We start from the raw sequence: 16,483 nt of genomic DNA on the forward strand, positions 1-16,483 counted from the left end.
GCTCCAGGAGGTGGCCACATCCCTCAGATTAGTTAATTCAAATTTGGCCTCTGATCAGAGACAGGAGGTTGTGACTGCAGGTGAGGCAGGCATGGGGACCCAGGGGACAGCATTCAAGGAGCCTTGGTCCCTGCAATTGTCCAACAGTTACGAGGTTCTTGCAAGCTGTGTGGATGACAGCAGGGACCTTAGGGAGAATGGGTGAACTGGCTGCGGCACCATAGCAGAGCAAGCCATTCTTGCTCTTTACTTAAATGCATATAGTACTCATAACAAAATAAATGTATTAACAGCACAAATAGAAGTTAATGGGTATGATCTTATAGCCATTGCGGAGACGTGGTTACAAGGATATCAAAGCTGGGAACTAAGTATTCAGGGGTATGTGACTTTTTGAAAGGACAGACAGGAACGGGAGGGTGGTGGGGTGGTTTTGTTAGTACGAGATGGAATAAGTATGATAGCAAGACATGATCTTGGATCGGAAGGTGTAGAATCCATATGGGTCTAGATAAGAAATAAAAAGAGGAAGAAGACACTGGTGGGAGTAGTCTATAAGCCCCCTAACAGTAGCTATACTGTAGGAGACAGAATAAATCAGGAGATAATGAGGGCATGTAAAAAAGGCAGTACATTAATCATGGGTGACTTTAATCTTCATGTAGATTGGTGAAATCAAATTGGCAGATGTAGCCACGAGCAAGAATTCATAGAATGTACTCGGGACAGTTTACGAGAACAATATGCTGTGGATCCAACCAGGGTTCAGGCTGTTTTGGATCTGATAAGGTGTAATGAGGCAGGTTTAATAAATTATCTCAGAGTAAAAGATCCCCTATAGGAAACAGTGACCATAACTTGGTGGAATTTAGCATTCAGTTTGAGGGTAAGAAACTTGGGTCGGAAACAACTGTGCAAAACTTAAATAAGGGTAATTACAAAGGAATGAGGGCAGAGTTGGCTGGAGTGGACTGGGAAAGGAGTTTATCAGAAAAGACGGTCGATGAACAGTGGTAGATGTTTTAAAAAATAATTCAAGACTCACAACAAAGATATACCCCAGTAACGAAGAAGGGTTCTAGAAAATGGATAAACCAACCATGGTTAACCAAGGAAGTTAAGGAGAGTATCAAATTGAAAGAAAATACATACAATGTGGCAAAGATTAGTGGTAAACCAGAGGATTGGGAAAGTTTTTTTTTTAAAAATGACCAAAAAAAATAAAGACGGAAAAAATAAACTTTGAGGGTAAACTAGCAAGTAATATAAAAACGGACAGTAAGAACTTCTTTAGATATATAAAAAGGAAGAGAGAGGCCAAAGTGAACATAGGCCCCTTAGGGAACGAGGCTGGGGAAATAATAATGGGCAACCAGGAAATGGCAGAGGAGTTGAATAAATACTTTGCATTAATCTTCACGGTAGAAAACATTAATAGCATTCCAAAATTACTGAATAATCAAGGGGGAAAAGTGGGGGGAGGAAATAAATACAATAACTATCACTAGAGAAAAAGTACTAGAGAAACTAATGGAGCTAATGATAAGTCCCCTGGACCTGATGGGTTGCATCTTAGGATATTAAAGTAAATAGCTGCAGAGAAAGTGGATGCACTGGTAGTAATCTTCCAAGAATCCTTAGCCTCTGTAAGAGTCCCAGAGGATTGGAAAACTGTCAATGTAACACCCTTATTTAAAAAGGGAGAGAGACAAAAAACAGGTAACTATAGGCCAGTTAGCTTAACATCTGTCATTGGGAAAATGTTAGAGTCTATTTTAAAAGATGTAATAGCAAAGCATCTAGGAATACATAATACAATCAAGCAGAGTCAGCATGGTTTCATGAAGGGGAAATAATGCCTGACAAATTTATTAGAATACTTTGAAGAGGTAACAAGCTGGATAGATAAAGGGGAATCAGTAGATGTAATATATTTGGATTTCCAAAAGGCATTTGATAAGTTACCGCATATAAGGCTACTTAATAAGATAAGAGCCCATGGTGTTGGGGTTAGTATATTAGCATGGATAGACGATTGGCTATCTAATAGAAGACAGAGTTGGGATAAGGGGGGCATTTTCAAGATGGCAACCTGTAACTAGTGAGTGCCACAGAGTGCAACAGGGATCAGGACTGGGGCCACAATTATTTACAATATATATTAATGACTTGGATGGGGGAAGTGATTGTACTATTGCCACGTTTGCAGATGACACAAAAATACTTGGGAAGGCAAGTGGTGAGGATGACACAAACAGTCTACAGAGGGATATAGGCAGGTTAAGTAAGTGGGCAAAAACTTGATGGAATATAGGTGCGAAAATGTGAGGTTATGCACTTTGGCAGGAAGAATAGAGGATAAATGTTATTACCCGCCTGAACAGAGCTTCTGTCACCAGCTTGAAGCAACTGTGGACAGCTGATTGGGAGACTCTACAAAGGTCCCCTACTGACCCCTGGAAAGAGCCCGAGGCAAAGAAGTTGAGGGCCACTGTGACCTTCAGAACCACTGGCATGGGGTGTTTATCCATGCCGTTGGAGGTGATCTCAGGCCCAATCATCTGACAAATGGAGGTCACTGTCTCCCTTGAGTGGCGGAGCCTCCTTTGATATTGCACCTCGGACATATTGAGGTACTGCATCACTGCCTGTAAACCCTGCCAGCAGGATAGTGGTTTCTTCTGTGGCCCCTTCTGCCTTGGACTACCTGCTGGCCCTACGCCCTTTGTGCCTGTGTCTCTCCTCCCACAGGTCACTCCCCTGGAAGCTTCATAGGGACACCTGGCCTCCTCTCCCTTCTGCCCCTCTCTTCCTCCTCAGAGGAAGTGCCTCCAGCGGAGAACAGAATCCCCATTACCAGGCTTACAGGAGGCTGTCTGATACCTGGAAGGGTGCACACGGTCAAAATCCTCCGAGGGCCTTGGAGACACCAATGAGTCCTGAAATGAAGCCTGGGAATAATAAGGATTAGGCTCAGAACAGAGATGAAGCTTTCAAGTTCCAATAAGCAACCAGCAGTAAGCTATCTCCTAAACTCCTTACTACTCACACTGGCAATGCTGCTAACCCTTTTTATTCCACCCTTTGGTGGGGTTATGCAAAAACTGGGCTGCCCGCCTGCCTGTTTTGCCCATGCGATGAGTGCGGGCAACATAAAATCTGGATCAATTGAGTTTTTAATGGCCTTCAGTGGGCGTGGCCCCAACTCCCGCACCTGAAGATTACACAGGCCCAACGTCATCTCGCGCGATTTTGCGCATGATCGGGTTGGGTGCGTGCCCACCTACAAAGCGCAAAATTCTGCCTATAAGTTCTCATTCGCACACATGCACACACACACAAAACACACATTTTACGCAGCACTTTTCTAATGCAAGTTCCTCGGTCTTCCTAGTACAAGCCACTTGGGAGGTTTCAGGACACAGTGATAAATCTGTCTGGCCCCAATTCATTCAACTGGTTTCGATTATATTTTTAGGTTTTTTTTTCCTTGGATGTAATTATGTCAGACTAATTATTCTTGTCAAGTGCCAAATTTGAAACCAAAGTAGAGGAAAAATGCAGTATTCAAATTTCTGGGAGCCAGTGTGTTTTTTAACCTTTCAAATTTGAAGCCACAAATAATGATGTAGCAAATAACTGATGCATGTTAATGTCACAGAGTAATATTTCAAGTTAAATGCTATTTCAAGGAGTAAATTGGAATTGCTCCTGCAATATTAAAGCAGCAGCCTAGCTTCGTTGTTCAGCCTTACTATATTGCCATCCAAATGAAGGCTACAGTGCTATACTGAGAAGGTTGTGGTTTGAGACTCATTTCAAGAAACCTGAGCACACAATCTTGGCTGAAACTGCAGTGCAGTACTGAAGGTTCCTGCACTGTCCTTCTGATGAGACATGAAATCAAGGCCCTGGCTGCCATCTCAAATGGATAGAAAACATCCCATGGCATTATTCAAAGGACATTATTCTGGCTAACATTTCTCTCAGAGGACATAAAACAGGTGACCTGGTCACTTATTCTATTTGCATGCCCTTGCTGTGCGCAAATCAGTTGCTGCATTTCCTGCATTACAACAATGGCCACATTTCAAAAGCACTTCATTGACGGCAAAGCACTTTAGGAGATCGTGAGTATGAGAAAGGCACTTTAGAAATGCAAGTCTTCCTTTCATTAAAATGGCAATGTAACCTTGTAATTGTGCTGTGTGTTTGACAGTTACTTTCCAGTGATTTTACAAGACCTCCATAAGGTAGCTTATTATATTGGACAACTGCTACCAACAGGGTCTTACAGTTAAATATGGAGATTTTCCTTTGAGGGCATGTGCTCTGACTCATCCAACATTTCTTATGCCCAGGTGCACTGAATCAACAGAGTACAGACTCAGGAAAATATCCCCTATGATGTAGGAAAAATAAGCATAAGCAGTAAAAGCAAGATTGAATTTGAACACAGCGTCTTTTGGCAACCCAGCCTCCATCCTCTACATACATAAATAAATGCACAAACAAATTACACCTCTAGTCAGGAAATAAGACACAGCTCAGTCAGTAAGGCACACCAATTAAAAGTCAGTCAAGCATTTCCTCCCCAGCCTTGAGAAAATGAGGCTTGAGTGGGACTTGGACATTTGCTCTGAGGGATAAATTAATATCTCACCCATCTTACACCTGACATTACACTGAACCCGTGACCTTCATTATCCTTTTAAATCATTCTTTCCTTGTTTTTTGCTTTCTGCTTCACCTTTTTGTTCTACACGGTATAATTAAAGGGGAGTAGTCATTGGGTAAGTAAGTAGTGACTAGTGATAAACAAAATGATCGAAACCAAGATTGGTACACATAAAATAAAAAGAGTAACAAACAGGAGTTCTGTTGCCTGAAATCAAATTTATGGCAAATCACCACATTGTTCCTTTGAGGATAAAGCACTTTATGCACTTCAATTCACTCCCTGTATACAAAGATATCCATTATAACTAATTTTGTTGCATTGTTTAACAGCTATTTTACATGAAGTCACAAAATGTTGCCTGCCATCCTGGGTACATCAAGTAATTAAGGGACCAATCCTCCCTTCTAACTATACAGCAAATTACAGGGGATGAAATTTCTCCATCAATAATTTCCTCCATCAGTAAAATTTGTAGTAATTTCCTGGTTTGCACTCACTTTTCACTAACCTTTTGAGAGGAAGAATTTTATCTTCATTAGTATTTTGGTTCAGAGGTAGTTTTGGTGATTAGAGGTGCCCTTAATGGTGTATCAGGGCCCTATTCTGTAACTTTAGTAGATTTTTCCAAATCTTCAAAGGTAATAAGGGGCTTGAACGCACAGATTTAATTTCACATTGTCCATTTATTTTGATACTTCACTAACCTTACGCAGCCTTAAAAACAAGGAAACACAGCAAATGAATCCTTTGTTTTGCCCACTGAGCTGAATGAAGCACAATGTGATATTGAAATGGGGGTGTGGCCACAGATCTTCCGTAACTCTCTGAAGTCAGCTTTCCCCCTCTGCTAGCCCAAATCATAGTTAGGCATTCCTGCATTAAGAAGCATGTTTGCTGATGTTATTAGTACTAATGATCCACATCTCTTCACAGTGCAGATCAAGTTCAATACAATAAAGGAATTCTCAATCTGCCATCTAATACTATTAAACCATTGTTTTGTTTCTGCCTGCTATTCAAGTAGAGATTTCAAAATAGGCTCTTCCTAGCAAATATTTTCACTGCTGCATTATAATTGATGGCCAAATATTTTTTAAAAATTGAAAACACTAATTGTCTGTTGCTGACACGTCATGGCTAATTAAGGATTGCTTGCTCGGAAGAAGCGCTAATTGTTTTTCACAGGTCTTCTTCCCTTGTCCTTGTGTCCTTGCCGAGTCGAGTAGTCATAGGCCCAAGCGTAAATCTCTGTCACGTATCTTGTCATTGAACATACATCATCACTTTCTGCTCATCCCCGATTCATTCTGCTTGCTCGCAGCAATTATCTCTCTCTTAGTGCTTGACCTCTCAGCAAATGGAGTGCAGAAAGGTTGCTAATTTTTTTCCCATGGACTTAGTAGTTAATTGATCTCCATTCGGCTGCCCAGAAACATTTTCACTGAGCTAGTTTAATGATGAATCAGCTCGTGCCAGTTAAAAATCCTCTACTTTCTTAGCAGTGAACATTGTAACATGCCTATATTGACCCAGTCTTGGTTTTGACATTCAGCAACATAAATCAAATCAACACTGCAAAAATGTTGACCTGTATTTGTGGTTTGTTTATAACTCCTGGAACAAGTCTTTGTTTATCCTAGTAAAGGTTTATATTAGTCTCCTCGGTTGTACTTAAACTGGACCATTTTCTTTCTAGGGGTCAATACAAGGCCTGAATTATCCAATCAACAAACATTATTTGACAATGCAACACAGGTCCTGTGCCCTGCCTGGTAGAGTGTCATGGCTTTTGTCAACATTGACGGTGAGAAGGGAGGTGTAATTGGAGAGATATGCATGTGTGATGGTGTTGACTTAAGCAATCTGCATCCCTCAAAAAGATTTTGTACATATTGGGGAGGTCTATGACACGCTTCTACATTACTATAACAAATGGTGACAGTAAAAGGTTAAGCATCTGCAGCCTAAAGTGGCAAGTAGCAAGACCAAATAATGAGCCCACAACCCATACAGTAACAGCAGAGTTATATCTGTGTTTAACAATAGTAGCAAAACATGTCCTGTTACAAAAAAAAATAAGATTTGAGAGAAAAAGATTTTTTAAAAATTTATATTTATAAAAATATTTTTGTGCATCATAGATTTTAAAGCACTGCTGTCTTTATACAAAAAAAGAGTTGGATAACTCTTCTTTTGTTTGGGGAGGCAAGAGAGGCTTGCATCATTTTTTTGTCACAGTAACAACATACTCAGTGATGCAATGGTGTATTTCAATGCGGTTTACCTTATTGCAGTGTGTGTGTTAAAAAACAAATAGAAAAAAAAAAAGCGTGCAGGAACAAGAGCTGGAAAGCGGAGTTAGGCAAATTCCAGGCAATAACTGTCTCCACCAAGAGGGAATCTAATCATTTCACCTTGACATTCAATGGCATTACCATCAATGAATCCCCAGCATCAACATCCTGGAGGTTACCATTAACCAGAAACTGAACTGGACCAGCCATATAAATACTGGGGCTAGAAAAAGGGTTAGAGGCTGGGAATTCTGCAGCAAGTACTGATCTCCTGACTCCTCAAAGCCTGTCCATCATTTACAAGGGCACAAGTCAGGAGTGTGATGGAATACTCTCAACTTGCCTAGATGAGTGCAGCTCCAACAACACTCAAGAAGTTCAACACCATCCGGGGCAAAGCAACCTGCTTGACTGACAACCCAGCCATTGCTTTAGGTGTTCATTCCCTTCACTACCAGTGGACAGTGACAGCAGTGTGTACTACAAGATGCACTCCAGCAACTTACCAAGGCTCCTTCAACTGCACTTTCCAAACCTGCAAACCTCTACCACCTAGAAAAACAAAGGCAGCAGACGCATGGGAACACCGTCACCTACAAGTTTCCCGAGTCACACACCATCCTCACTTAGAAATCTTTCCTTCACTGTCACCGGGTCAAAAATCCCGGAACTCTCTCCCTAACAGCACTGTGGGTGTACCTACACCACATGGGCTGCAGCAGTTCCAGAAGACAACTCACCACCACCCGCCCAGGGGCAATTAGAGATAGACAACAAATGCTTGCTTTGCCAGTATGCCCAGGACCCAAGAATGATTTAAAAAAAGCTACATTGCTCTTTTTCATCTGGCACGGACATAATGGGCTGAATGGTTTTCTTCTGGGCCATACATTTTCAATATATTAAGTTGAATTGTAGATAGCTAACATACTTGCACAATGCATATGCATCGCTTTGAAAGTCTAGCAGTTTACTCATATTGTAGGAGCAATGCAACTGCAAAGTAAGTTGTCCAGAAATTGCTGTTGGTGATATTTGCTAATAGGCTCTTAAAGTGCCGCTGTGGTGCTACTCTATCTGCTAGTTCAAGACAGACATTAACTCTTTCATTTAAATGGCTAAACTTAAACAAAGCAGCTGGCAGAGGATTTTAAGTGCCTATCTTAATAATTTCTAAGCTTTTATTATTACAGAGTTGTTATTGTCGTATACACACTAAAGACAAAGAGACAGAGATTTTCAAGAGATGAAAGGACTGTAGAAAATCGCACCAAGGGAATATTCTACCAAAACCAAGGTAAGAAGCTGAACTCATGCACTGAGAGTTTTTTTTTCTTTATTCTTTCATGGAGCATGGGCATCCCAGCATTTGTTGCCCTTGAACTGAGTGACTTGCTAAGCCATTTCATAGGACAGTTAAGAATCAACCACTTTACTGTGGGCCTGGAGTCACATAGAGGCCAGAGTGGGTAAGGATTGCAGAGTTCCTTCCATAAAGGACATTAGTGAACCAAATGGGTTTTTATATTAATTGATAGTTTCATATCATTATTACTGAGACTAGCTTTTTCATAATCCAGATTTTTTATTAACTGAATTTAAATTCCACCACCTGCTACAGAGGTGGTGGGATTTGAACCCACGTCCCCAGAGCATTAGGCTGGGCCACTACATTACAAGTCGATGACATTACAACTACACCACCATTTCCTCTACCATCTCCCCTGACTTTTACACTACAACTGCAGTGTCAGTACTTCACATTGATGTGATAGTCATAGTGTGACTCCATCCTAAATCCAGAGCCAAGCCCAAATTTAACAACTCAGTGAAACAGAGTGAGTCTCCCTCTACTTTGCTGTGGAGTGCATTTGGGTCTTATTGCTTAATTTACACAACATGAGTTTAGTTTTGGTGCAAAGTTGTTTCAATTTCATACCAACACTAAGCCTGTAGGGTAAATGTATCTTGAAGAAATAAATTAATTAGCATTATAACCAAATATAACGACAGCAGTAGCCACAGAACAAAGCAAGGACAAGTAAAGTAATTCTGCAATCAAATCCACTTCTTTCACAGCCCACAAAATAATGGTACCTGGCTCTCATGAATTTCATTTAATTTTGCAGTTAAAAAACTGCTAACTAAAAATATCAGCACTAATACACTAAATGTGGACTCAGTCAAACATTCACAAGAGCAATTATAGATTTTTCACTCTAAAGAGAGTACAGGGAGACAAGCTGAAGCCCAGGCAGGAATGAAATGAGAATGGTCTGATTGGGGCTTAAAATGACAGGGAGGAAGGGTTCATTTATCTGCTTTTGTGACAAAGTTGTGAAATCACCAGTACTTTAGCAAGGCCTTAAGGTTGTGGAAAGGTCCATACGAGATTTGCAAGGGTGACACTGAGGAGAAAGGCCTCTTGTTATGAGAAGCCACTAGAGGAACTAAGGCCTCTCTTCATGAGTAGGTTAAGATGAGATCAGGGGTTGATATAGTAACATCATGTTTTTTACTTTCTTGTTAGTTCAAAGATGATTTCATATTCCAAACTTGACTGATTCAATTTCAGGAATCAAAAAATATCAAGTCAAAGGCAAAGAAGAAGAAAGAAAATGTTCCAAAAATTTGCCTTAGAGTAACTAAAACTGGAGATAGAGTGAGTAAATCAATTCAATTTCTTGGGCTTAGGACCAGATGACTAAAGCAAAGGAGAAATTAAGGAGAGGACAGCAAGTACAACAGAGACAGTTAAAACATGAAGATATTTCTGGAGATTAAGCTGGAGACAAAAAAACAAAATAGGCATTACATAACGACATCAAGGCTGTGCATGAAGCCGTCTCGACTCTTGTTGGCTCTACGTCTTACCTGCTTGACTTGTGGTAATGCTGACGGCCGCAAATAATCTCTGGGTCCGGCTCAGGTCTGAGACGCCATTCACTGCTTCAACCTCGAATGTATAGTTAGCATGGGCCAGTAGATCCAGAACCGTCACATATGTATCTGCCAATCCCGACTGCTGGGGCATGAAGCTGATGCTGCTGCCACAAGGCACACACTCACCCTGCTCCCAGCTGCATTGTTTGCACATGATCCTGTAGGTCACATCATCACGACCCCCGGTATCTGCTGGTGGACCCCACTCAAGACTCACTGTTGTCTGATTGATATTATAAATGAGATTTTGGGGTGCAGAAGGAGGTCCTTAGGAATCAGAAAAACAAATATCAGTCAGATAAAGGCACACTGCCAGACACAGATGTGTAGATTAGGCAGACATGTCAAAAACTGACAATACTTTTAGCTCCAAATGAGATGATTAAGGCTCTTTGCGAGAATTTTCAGACTTTTCTTTCTGCCTTTCTCGATCAAATGTACTTTTAGAATGTTAAACATATTAATTAATATAATGGTACTCCAGACCATGGACCAGATATCCTACTCAAATCAATGCAATTAACTATTATTCACACGAGACCTGATGGGACAAGGAGTGGCACCCCCTCAGAAAAGAATCACAGAATTGCTACGGTGCAGGAGGTCATTTGGCCCATTGTGTCTGCACCAGCCCTCTGAGCATTTTAACTTGGTGCCAACCTCCTGCCTTTTCCCCATGACCCTGCACATTATTTAAATAGAAACAATCATCCAATGGCCTCTTGAATGCCTCAATCGAACCTGCCTTCAACACACTTACAGGCAGTGAATTCCAAATCCTAACTACTCACTCTGTGAAAAAGATTTTTCTCACTTCACACTTGCTTCTTTTGCAAAACACTTGAAAACTATGCCCTCTGGTTCTCGATTCATTTACGAGCAGGAACAGTTTATTCCTATCTACTCTGTCCAGGCCCTTCATGATTTTGAAAACTTCTATCAAGTTTCCTCTTAGCCGTCTCCTCTCCAAGGAAAACAGTCCCAACTTCTTCAATCTTTCCTCATAACTGGTGTCTGATCCCAGAATAGTCACTGTTTTGAAGAGGGAATGTTTTCTGCCTCTAGTTTTCTTCCTCGCTACTAAAAGTGATGGGTCCTAAATTAGATAGCACCCAATGCTGGGTTCAATATAGGGTATGGGGCAATGGTGATGGTGGCATAGTGGTAATGTCACTGGATGAGTAATCCAGAAACACAGACTATCTGAGAACATGGATTCAAATCCCACCAAGGCAGCTGGTGGAATTCAGTTAATAAATCTGGATTATAAAAGTAGTCTCAGGGATGCCAACCATGAAACAATCATCAATTGCTGTAAAATCTAATCCCCTTTAGGGGAGGAAATCTCCCACCCTTACCTGGTCTAGCCAGGTACAGACCCCACAGCAAGCAATGTCGTTGACTCTTAACTGCCCTCTGAAAGGGCAATTAAATTTTGGGCGACAGTGATACCATATCCCATGAAAGAATAACACTGGGTATGAGTGTCTACAGAAGGAGAGGCCCAAAGACCATCTAAATTTGTCCTCAGGCACACTGAAATAAATCTGGCAAGTTACGGGTGCCAACCTTCCTGACCCAGCTCACCTGCTCAGTGGATGCAGCAATGTTGATAATCCCCTGGTCACTCTTAAAAGCCTGCATAAAACTGGGGAAGAACATTACAAATTTCTGTTCCCAGTCAACAGTAAATTAGAACTGAAGAAGTAGGTAACTAGATAGCTCACTAACTGGAGTACACGTCCCAAATTAGGTCCATTAGCCGCACAGGTGAGTAAAAACCACTCCGTATGCCCGAAAACCTGAAAAGTTCTGCTGTCGTAAGGCAAAACAAGTGAACTTACTGGTACAAGATACAGAGGGAGGGTCAGTGAGAGCTCTGTAGTAGCCATCCTCACATTCACACCATGAGGAGCCTTCCCGAGCTGTGTGACTGTGAGCTGGACAGCGAGCACACCGATGGTCCTGCGATGATGACTTATAGAATCCTGGTCCACAAGCTGCCAAAGGAAATATATAATTTTAATGTCAGTGACTTCGATGGCAGCACATGGTCATAGTTCAGTGCAGCTTTCATTAAGAACATTGTGAAGAATAAGTGAGAAACAATAAAGACGATCACATAATCAGAACTTAACTTAGGCAAGGTGCTAGAAGTCAAGACAAGATGCATTCATCACCTACAATGATCATCCCTTCAACTCACTAATGGTCATTTTGGTCCCTCAGTGTACACCAGTAATGTAGAGAACATAAATCATTTTATGCCAGGATTTAAGTCAGTACTGAACTCTCATCTAATTGTAGTTTGCCTGTCAACTTTATATCAATTGAATCTCTTTTTTCCCGAAAGCAAATTAATATAAGTACCTCACTGTGCCTTTGCTAGAAAACCAATAGAAATCTGAAATTATTTTAAGTCTTATAGGATTTGCAGTTGACCCTTTGCAAGTTCTGAATTGGCAATCACTTTGGATTCATGTTGGCCACTTTGTTAAATTACAACATTCCATCTGGCCACAAACAGAATACATCAGAAGATGCAGCAGGTGAATATTCATCTGGCATAAATATGTTTTGGTCTAAACTCTGGAGAAAAACAGCATCGCCCTCTACCAATCTTGCTTTTGGAACAAATGCTGGAGCCACTGGAAGAAGTGGACCAGGAACAGAGGATGGTCAGGATAGTGCTCTTTTCTCATCCTTGTGATAACATTATTCAGAATTTTTGAATAAAAAAAGTATCAATGCTGAGAACAGGGGCCAAATGTGTGTCTGGGTGAGGAGGTGCATTTCAGTGCACGAATGGCCACCTCATTTTTCTTGGAGGAAATCCAATTTTCCTCTGCATTCCCGACCCTGAACCATTTTCCTCTGGTCTTTTTGCAGATCGGGAATGCCTCGTGCGTAAATGCACTCCTGCCCACGCTGAAGTTGAGCTCCCCATTTTAAATGGGGTCGATAATCGGATTTCCTCCTGCACACCATTTTCTGCTGGTGGTGCAGGGTTTTGGAAGCCCATTAAGAGCATGTCAGGTTTGAGAGTTCATGAAGAAAATGGAAAACCTGCTGAGTCTGGAACATTCTGAAAGGTAGGCGTAAAGTGTTTCCACATCTTCACATGTCACTATTAAGTGTTTTATTAGAATGTAGATGTGTTTTAAATACAGTGATTCATCATAGGGATCTGTCCTTTAAAGGTAAGCTGACCCTTACAGTGACCAGCCTGTGTATTTGTTCATACATTATGGTGCTTTTTCAATGGAGAAAGCGTCATAACGCAGTGAAAAAATGTCATAAAATATCCTGTCAGCCTCTGCTGTTATCCTTTCTACTATGATTTAAATGGCTTTAGCTGATTGTCATGGACACTTTAAAGGGCGTTTCCCCTAAGTCGCCCGTGAACAACGTATTTGTATGTGTGCTTGTATTTTCTTACCCGTGAAGTGAAAAATTCAATTTAAAATAACCCAGCAGCAAAGCCTTTTTACTTAAAAAGGAAAAAAGGTTAGTTTATTTCACACTATTTCTCCGGAAGTTACCTCAGAAAAGACAGTCACTGACACATACACACGCACAAAGATTAGTTACGGAGGAAGATAAAAACGATACTTATAAAAAATTGGATCAGTTCAGTCTCTCTATCTTTCAGTGCAGGCCTGATATGTTTGAAGTTGAGGCGTTGTGTTGACTGAAGTAAAGGTCTTGAGGTTGCAGCATTGCCCCTGCAGCTACATGGCCTCCACTATCAAATTGCCGGAGGTTGCTTTAAGAAGTGAATTTTGTAGATGCAATCAGATTTTCAGGGAGGAGAGAAGGTTCCTTGCACCTAGGTCAGCAGGCATGGCATTTTGAGCTGCCCAGTTCCTTACAGTAGGCTATGAGCTATTTCTGGATATCGCTCCCTCTCTCCCTGGGTTGAAGTTCTTGCCTGCTTCCCTAAAGATGTTTTTCCAAGATAATTCTCTGTGAATCTGCCTTTTGTAGGCCACTGTCTCAACAATACCGAATCATGTTCCAAATAAGGAAATTGGTTAGTACAGTCCAGGGGCCCATAGCCTTCGTCTATTTGAGAATACATTGAATTCCAAATGTCTTTTGTGAATCCCCTTGAGGTAAACATTGTCTGGTTCACATCTGGGTGGTAAGGGTCAAATCCACAAGAGAAGTCATGTAACCATCACAATCCATTGTGTTTCTTTTTTAAAAATCAGTTCAAGGCTTTTAAAGGTTACCTTAGTACAGCTTTTTTTTTCAAAATTCATAATGCCGCCATGAAAACATTGTGGTAACACAGTTAAAAAAACCTGGGGCGGAATCGTTCCAGATTTGCACTACATGCAGTAGCGGGCGGGTAAAACTATGTTTACCCACTGGCTGCAATGGCGGCTTTTCACGATGTATCGTCCCAAACCTGCCGCATTAATTCAGCATTCCCGGGATACATGCCGTTTCCATGGAGGGTAGGGTCTCATTCATCCACCATTATATTACCTCGCCGCTTCATCACGCCATGTGCACGCATCTCAGCGCTTCCAGCCCTGGACTACTGCAGGAAAGATGTCCATGAAAGGCAAAAAGACTGTAGCCACTGGAACGCCTTTTGGATGCTGTGGAGGCCGACCGCGATGTCCTCTACCTCCGCTCTGGTGGCAGGATGGACAGTGGCATGACCAACCAGGGTTGGAAGGCAGTGGCAGCGGTGGTCAGCACCAACACCCTTCAAAAGAGGAGAGCCACCCAGTGTCGCAAGAAGATGAATGATCTCCTCTGTTCTGCCAGGGTAAGTCACTCTTCTCATCACTCTCAACGCACATACTCACAAACCTATCACACATCTACAGGGCCCTTACTGCCAGTTCAAGGGGCATCACCATTCACTCACTCACTCACATACCTTCATTGTCCTGAACCCATCCATGAGACCACTCACCACCAAAACATGCCAGACATACTTATCATCTGGCCTGACTGGTAATCTGCTACCAATCTCTTCACCTCTATTCATGCAGGAGAAGCTGGCACACAAGGAGAAGTTGCAGACTGGTGGGGGAATGCCTGAAATCAAGGTCCTCACGGACTTGGGAAACAAAGCCATCCAGCTGGCCGGCGAGGATCTGGACCATTCCTGTGCTGACGATGAGGTCAGCGGTGCTCTGCTAAGTGAGGATTCAGCAGTGCAACATCCACCAGACAATGATGTTGTGACTGATGTGTCCTGTTTCACAGGCCACTGCCATGCACTAATTATCTCCCCTTGCTTTCGCAGGCGCATCTGCTAAACAGCCGACAGCTTCCATGACCCAGGGCCTCAAATCAAGCTCCAAAAAACATCTGAAGAGGAGCCTGGAGGGACCCTCCCTGAAGTCCCATCACAGTGCTCGCCCACACCCTCCACCAGCGCAGAGACATACACCTCGGTGGGACCTAGTTTTAGATTTCAGAGTGCAAGCGAGCTGCCCTCGGCCAGACAGAAATCAGACATTCTCAGGATCACAATCTGGTGTGCATATCGCACTGACTGATTCGTAGCAGGCGGTGGCAGGGATTTCCCAGATGTCTTGTATTCAGAGGACTGCTGGAGGCCAGAAATTTGCTGAGTCCGAGTCAGATGACGAGCCTCTGGACTCGGTCATGTCGCAGTTGCCAGAGTTGCAAAGGCAAGCTCGGGAACATCAGGAAGGGATGTCTGCTGCACTCCTCAGATTGCAAGGCATGATGGAGGAGTCTGTCTGCCTTCAGGCTGAGGCGATAGCGCTGGCATGTCAATGCACCGAGGTCAAAACTGGTAGAATGGCGGCCGTCATGGACACCTTGGTCAAGGGCATCACTCCTGCTTTGTGCACAGGCTCAACTCCATCGCTGATGCCATGATTGGCCTCCAACAGTGTGTACACAAGAGGGGTGCAGGGCAGCTCAATCTCACTCCAGCTACCCCTTCTCCATAAGGAGTCAGCCATGGGCGTTGGGCACCTATAGGGAAGAAGATCAGCAGGTGTACCCTCCACGGCCATCCACCCAGGTGACGCCGGGAGTCTCTGGCCCATCCAAATCCCTTCTTCATGTGACCTCAGCAGCTCCAGCTCCACAGGCCAAGGAGGGTGCCACTACCACAAAGCAGGAATCCGAAAACAGGCTGGGGCACTCCAAGTCTTGGCCCGCCAGAGGACGCCCGCCAAAATTATCAGAGACAGGGCGTCAGTCAGCAGGCTGCCTCCACCTCCGCTGTGGGCGTCTGGGGAGCACCAAAAATATAGCAGCAAGGTTAGGAAAGTTAAGAAGATGTAACTCTTTTGAGTCAAAACAATTAAATTAAATTAACAAAATCAGGGACAAAGTGAAGCAGCCCCTTAAAGGGAAACTGCAAAAACAAAAGACAAAATGGAAAGGAAACTTACCAACATCAAATCAAAATGTGATTAAATGGGTCTATAAAGCAGTTGCACAGCCTGGGCATGGGTATTAGCCACTTATACATACTGTTCACTATTGTCGATAAACTCCCTGCCTATGGCTCCTTGTTCTAATGAGCAGTGGTCGTGTCACTCAGATGTGGAACCTTTCT

General features: G+C 42.6%; 1 protein-coding gene across 4 annotated transcripts in view; it reads right to left on the bottom strand.

The window, feature by feature from the left end:
- Positions 1 to 16,483, bottom strand: part of epha7 (eph receptor A7) — a 305,043-nt gene that overhangs the window by 178,574 nt on the left and 109,986 nt on the right. For all 4 annotated transcript variants that reach the window (XM_078542275.1, XM_078542274.1, XM_078542273.1 and 1 more), the window contains exons 4-5: positions 11,763 to 11,918; positions 9,850 to 10,185 (exon numbers count right to left, since the gene is read on the bottom strand). In XM_078542275.1, the coding sequence (XP_078398401.1) occupies positions 9,850 to 10,185; positions 11,763 to 11,918 (492 nt within the window). The remainder of the gene's footprint in view (positions 1 to 9,849; positions 10,186 to 11,762; positions 11,919 to 16,483) is intronic.

Source organism: Cetorhinus maximus, chromosome 5 (assembly GCF_964194155.1).
Source record: "Cetorhinus maximus chromosome 5, sCetMax3.hap1.1, whole genome shotgun sequence".
In the NCBI taxonomy this organism is placed as follows: Eukaryota; Metazoa; Chordata; class Chondrichthyes; order Lamniformes; family Cetorhinidae; genus Cetorhinus; species Cetorhinus maximus.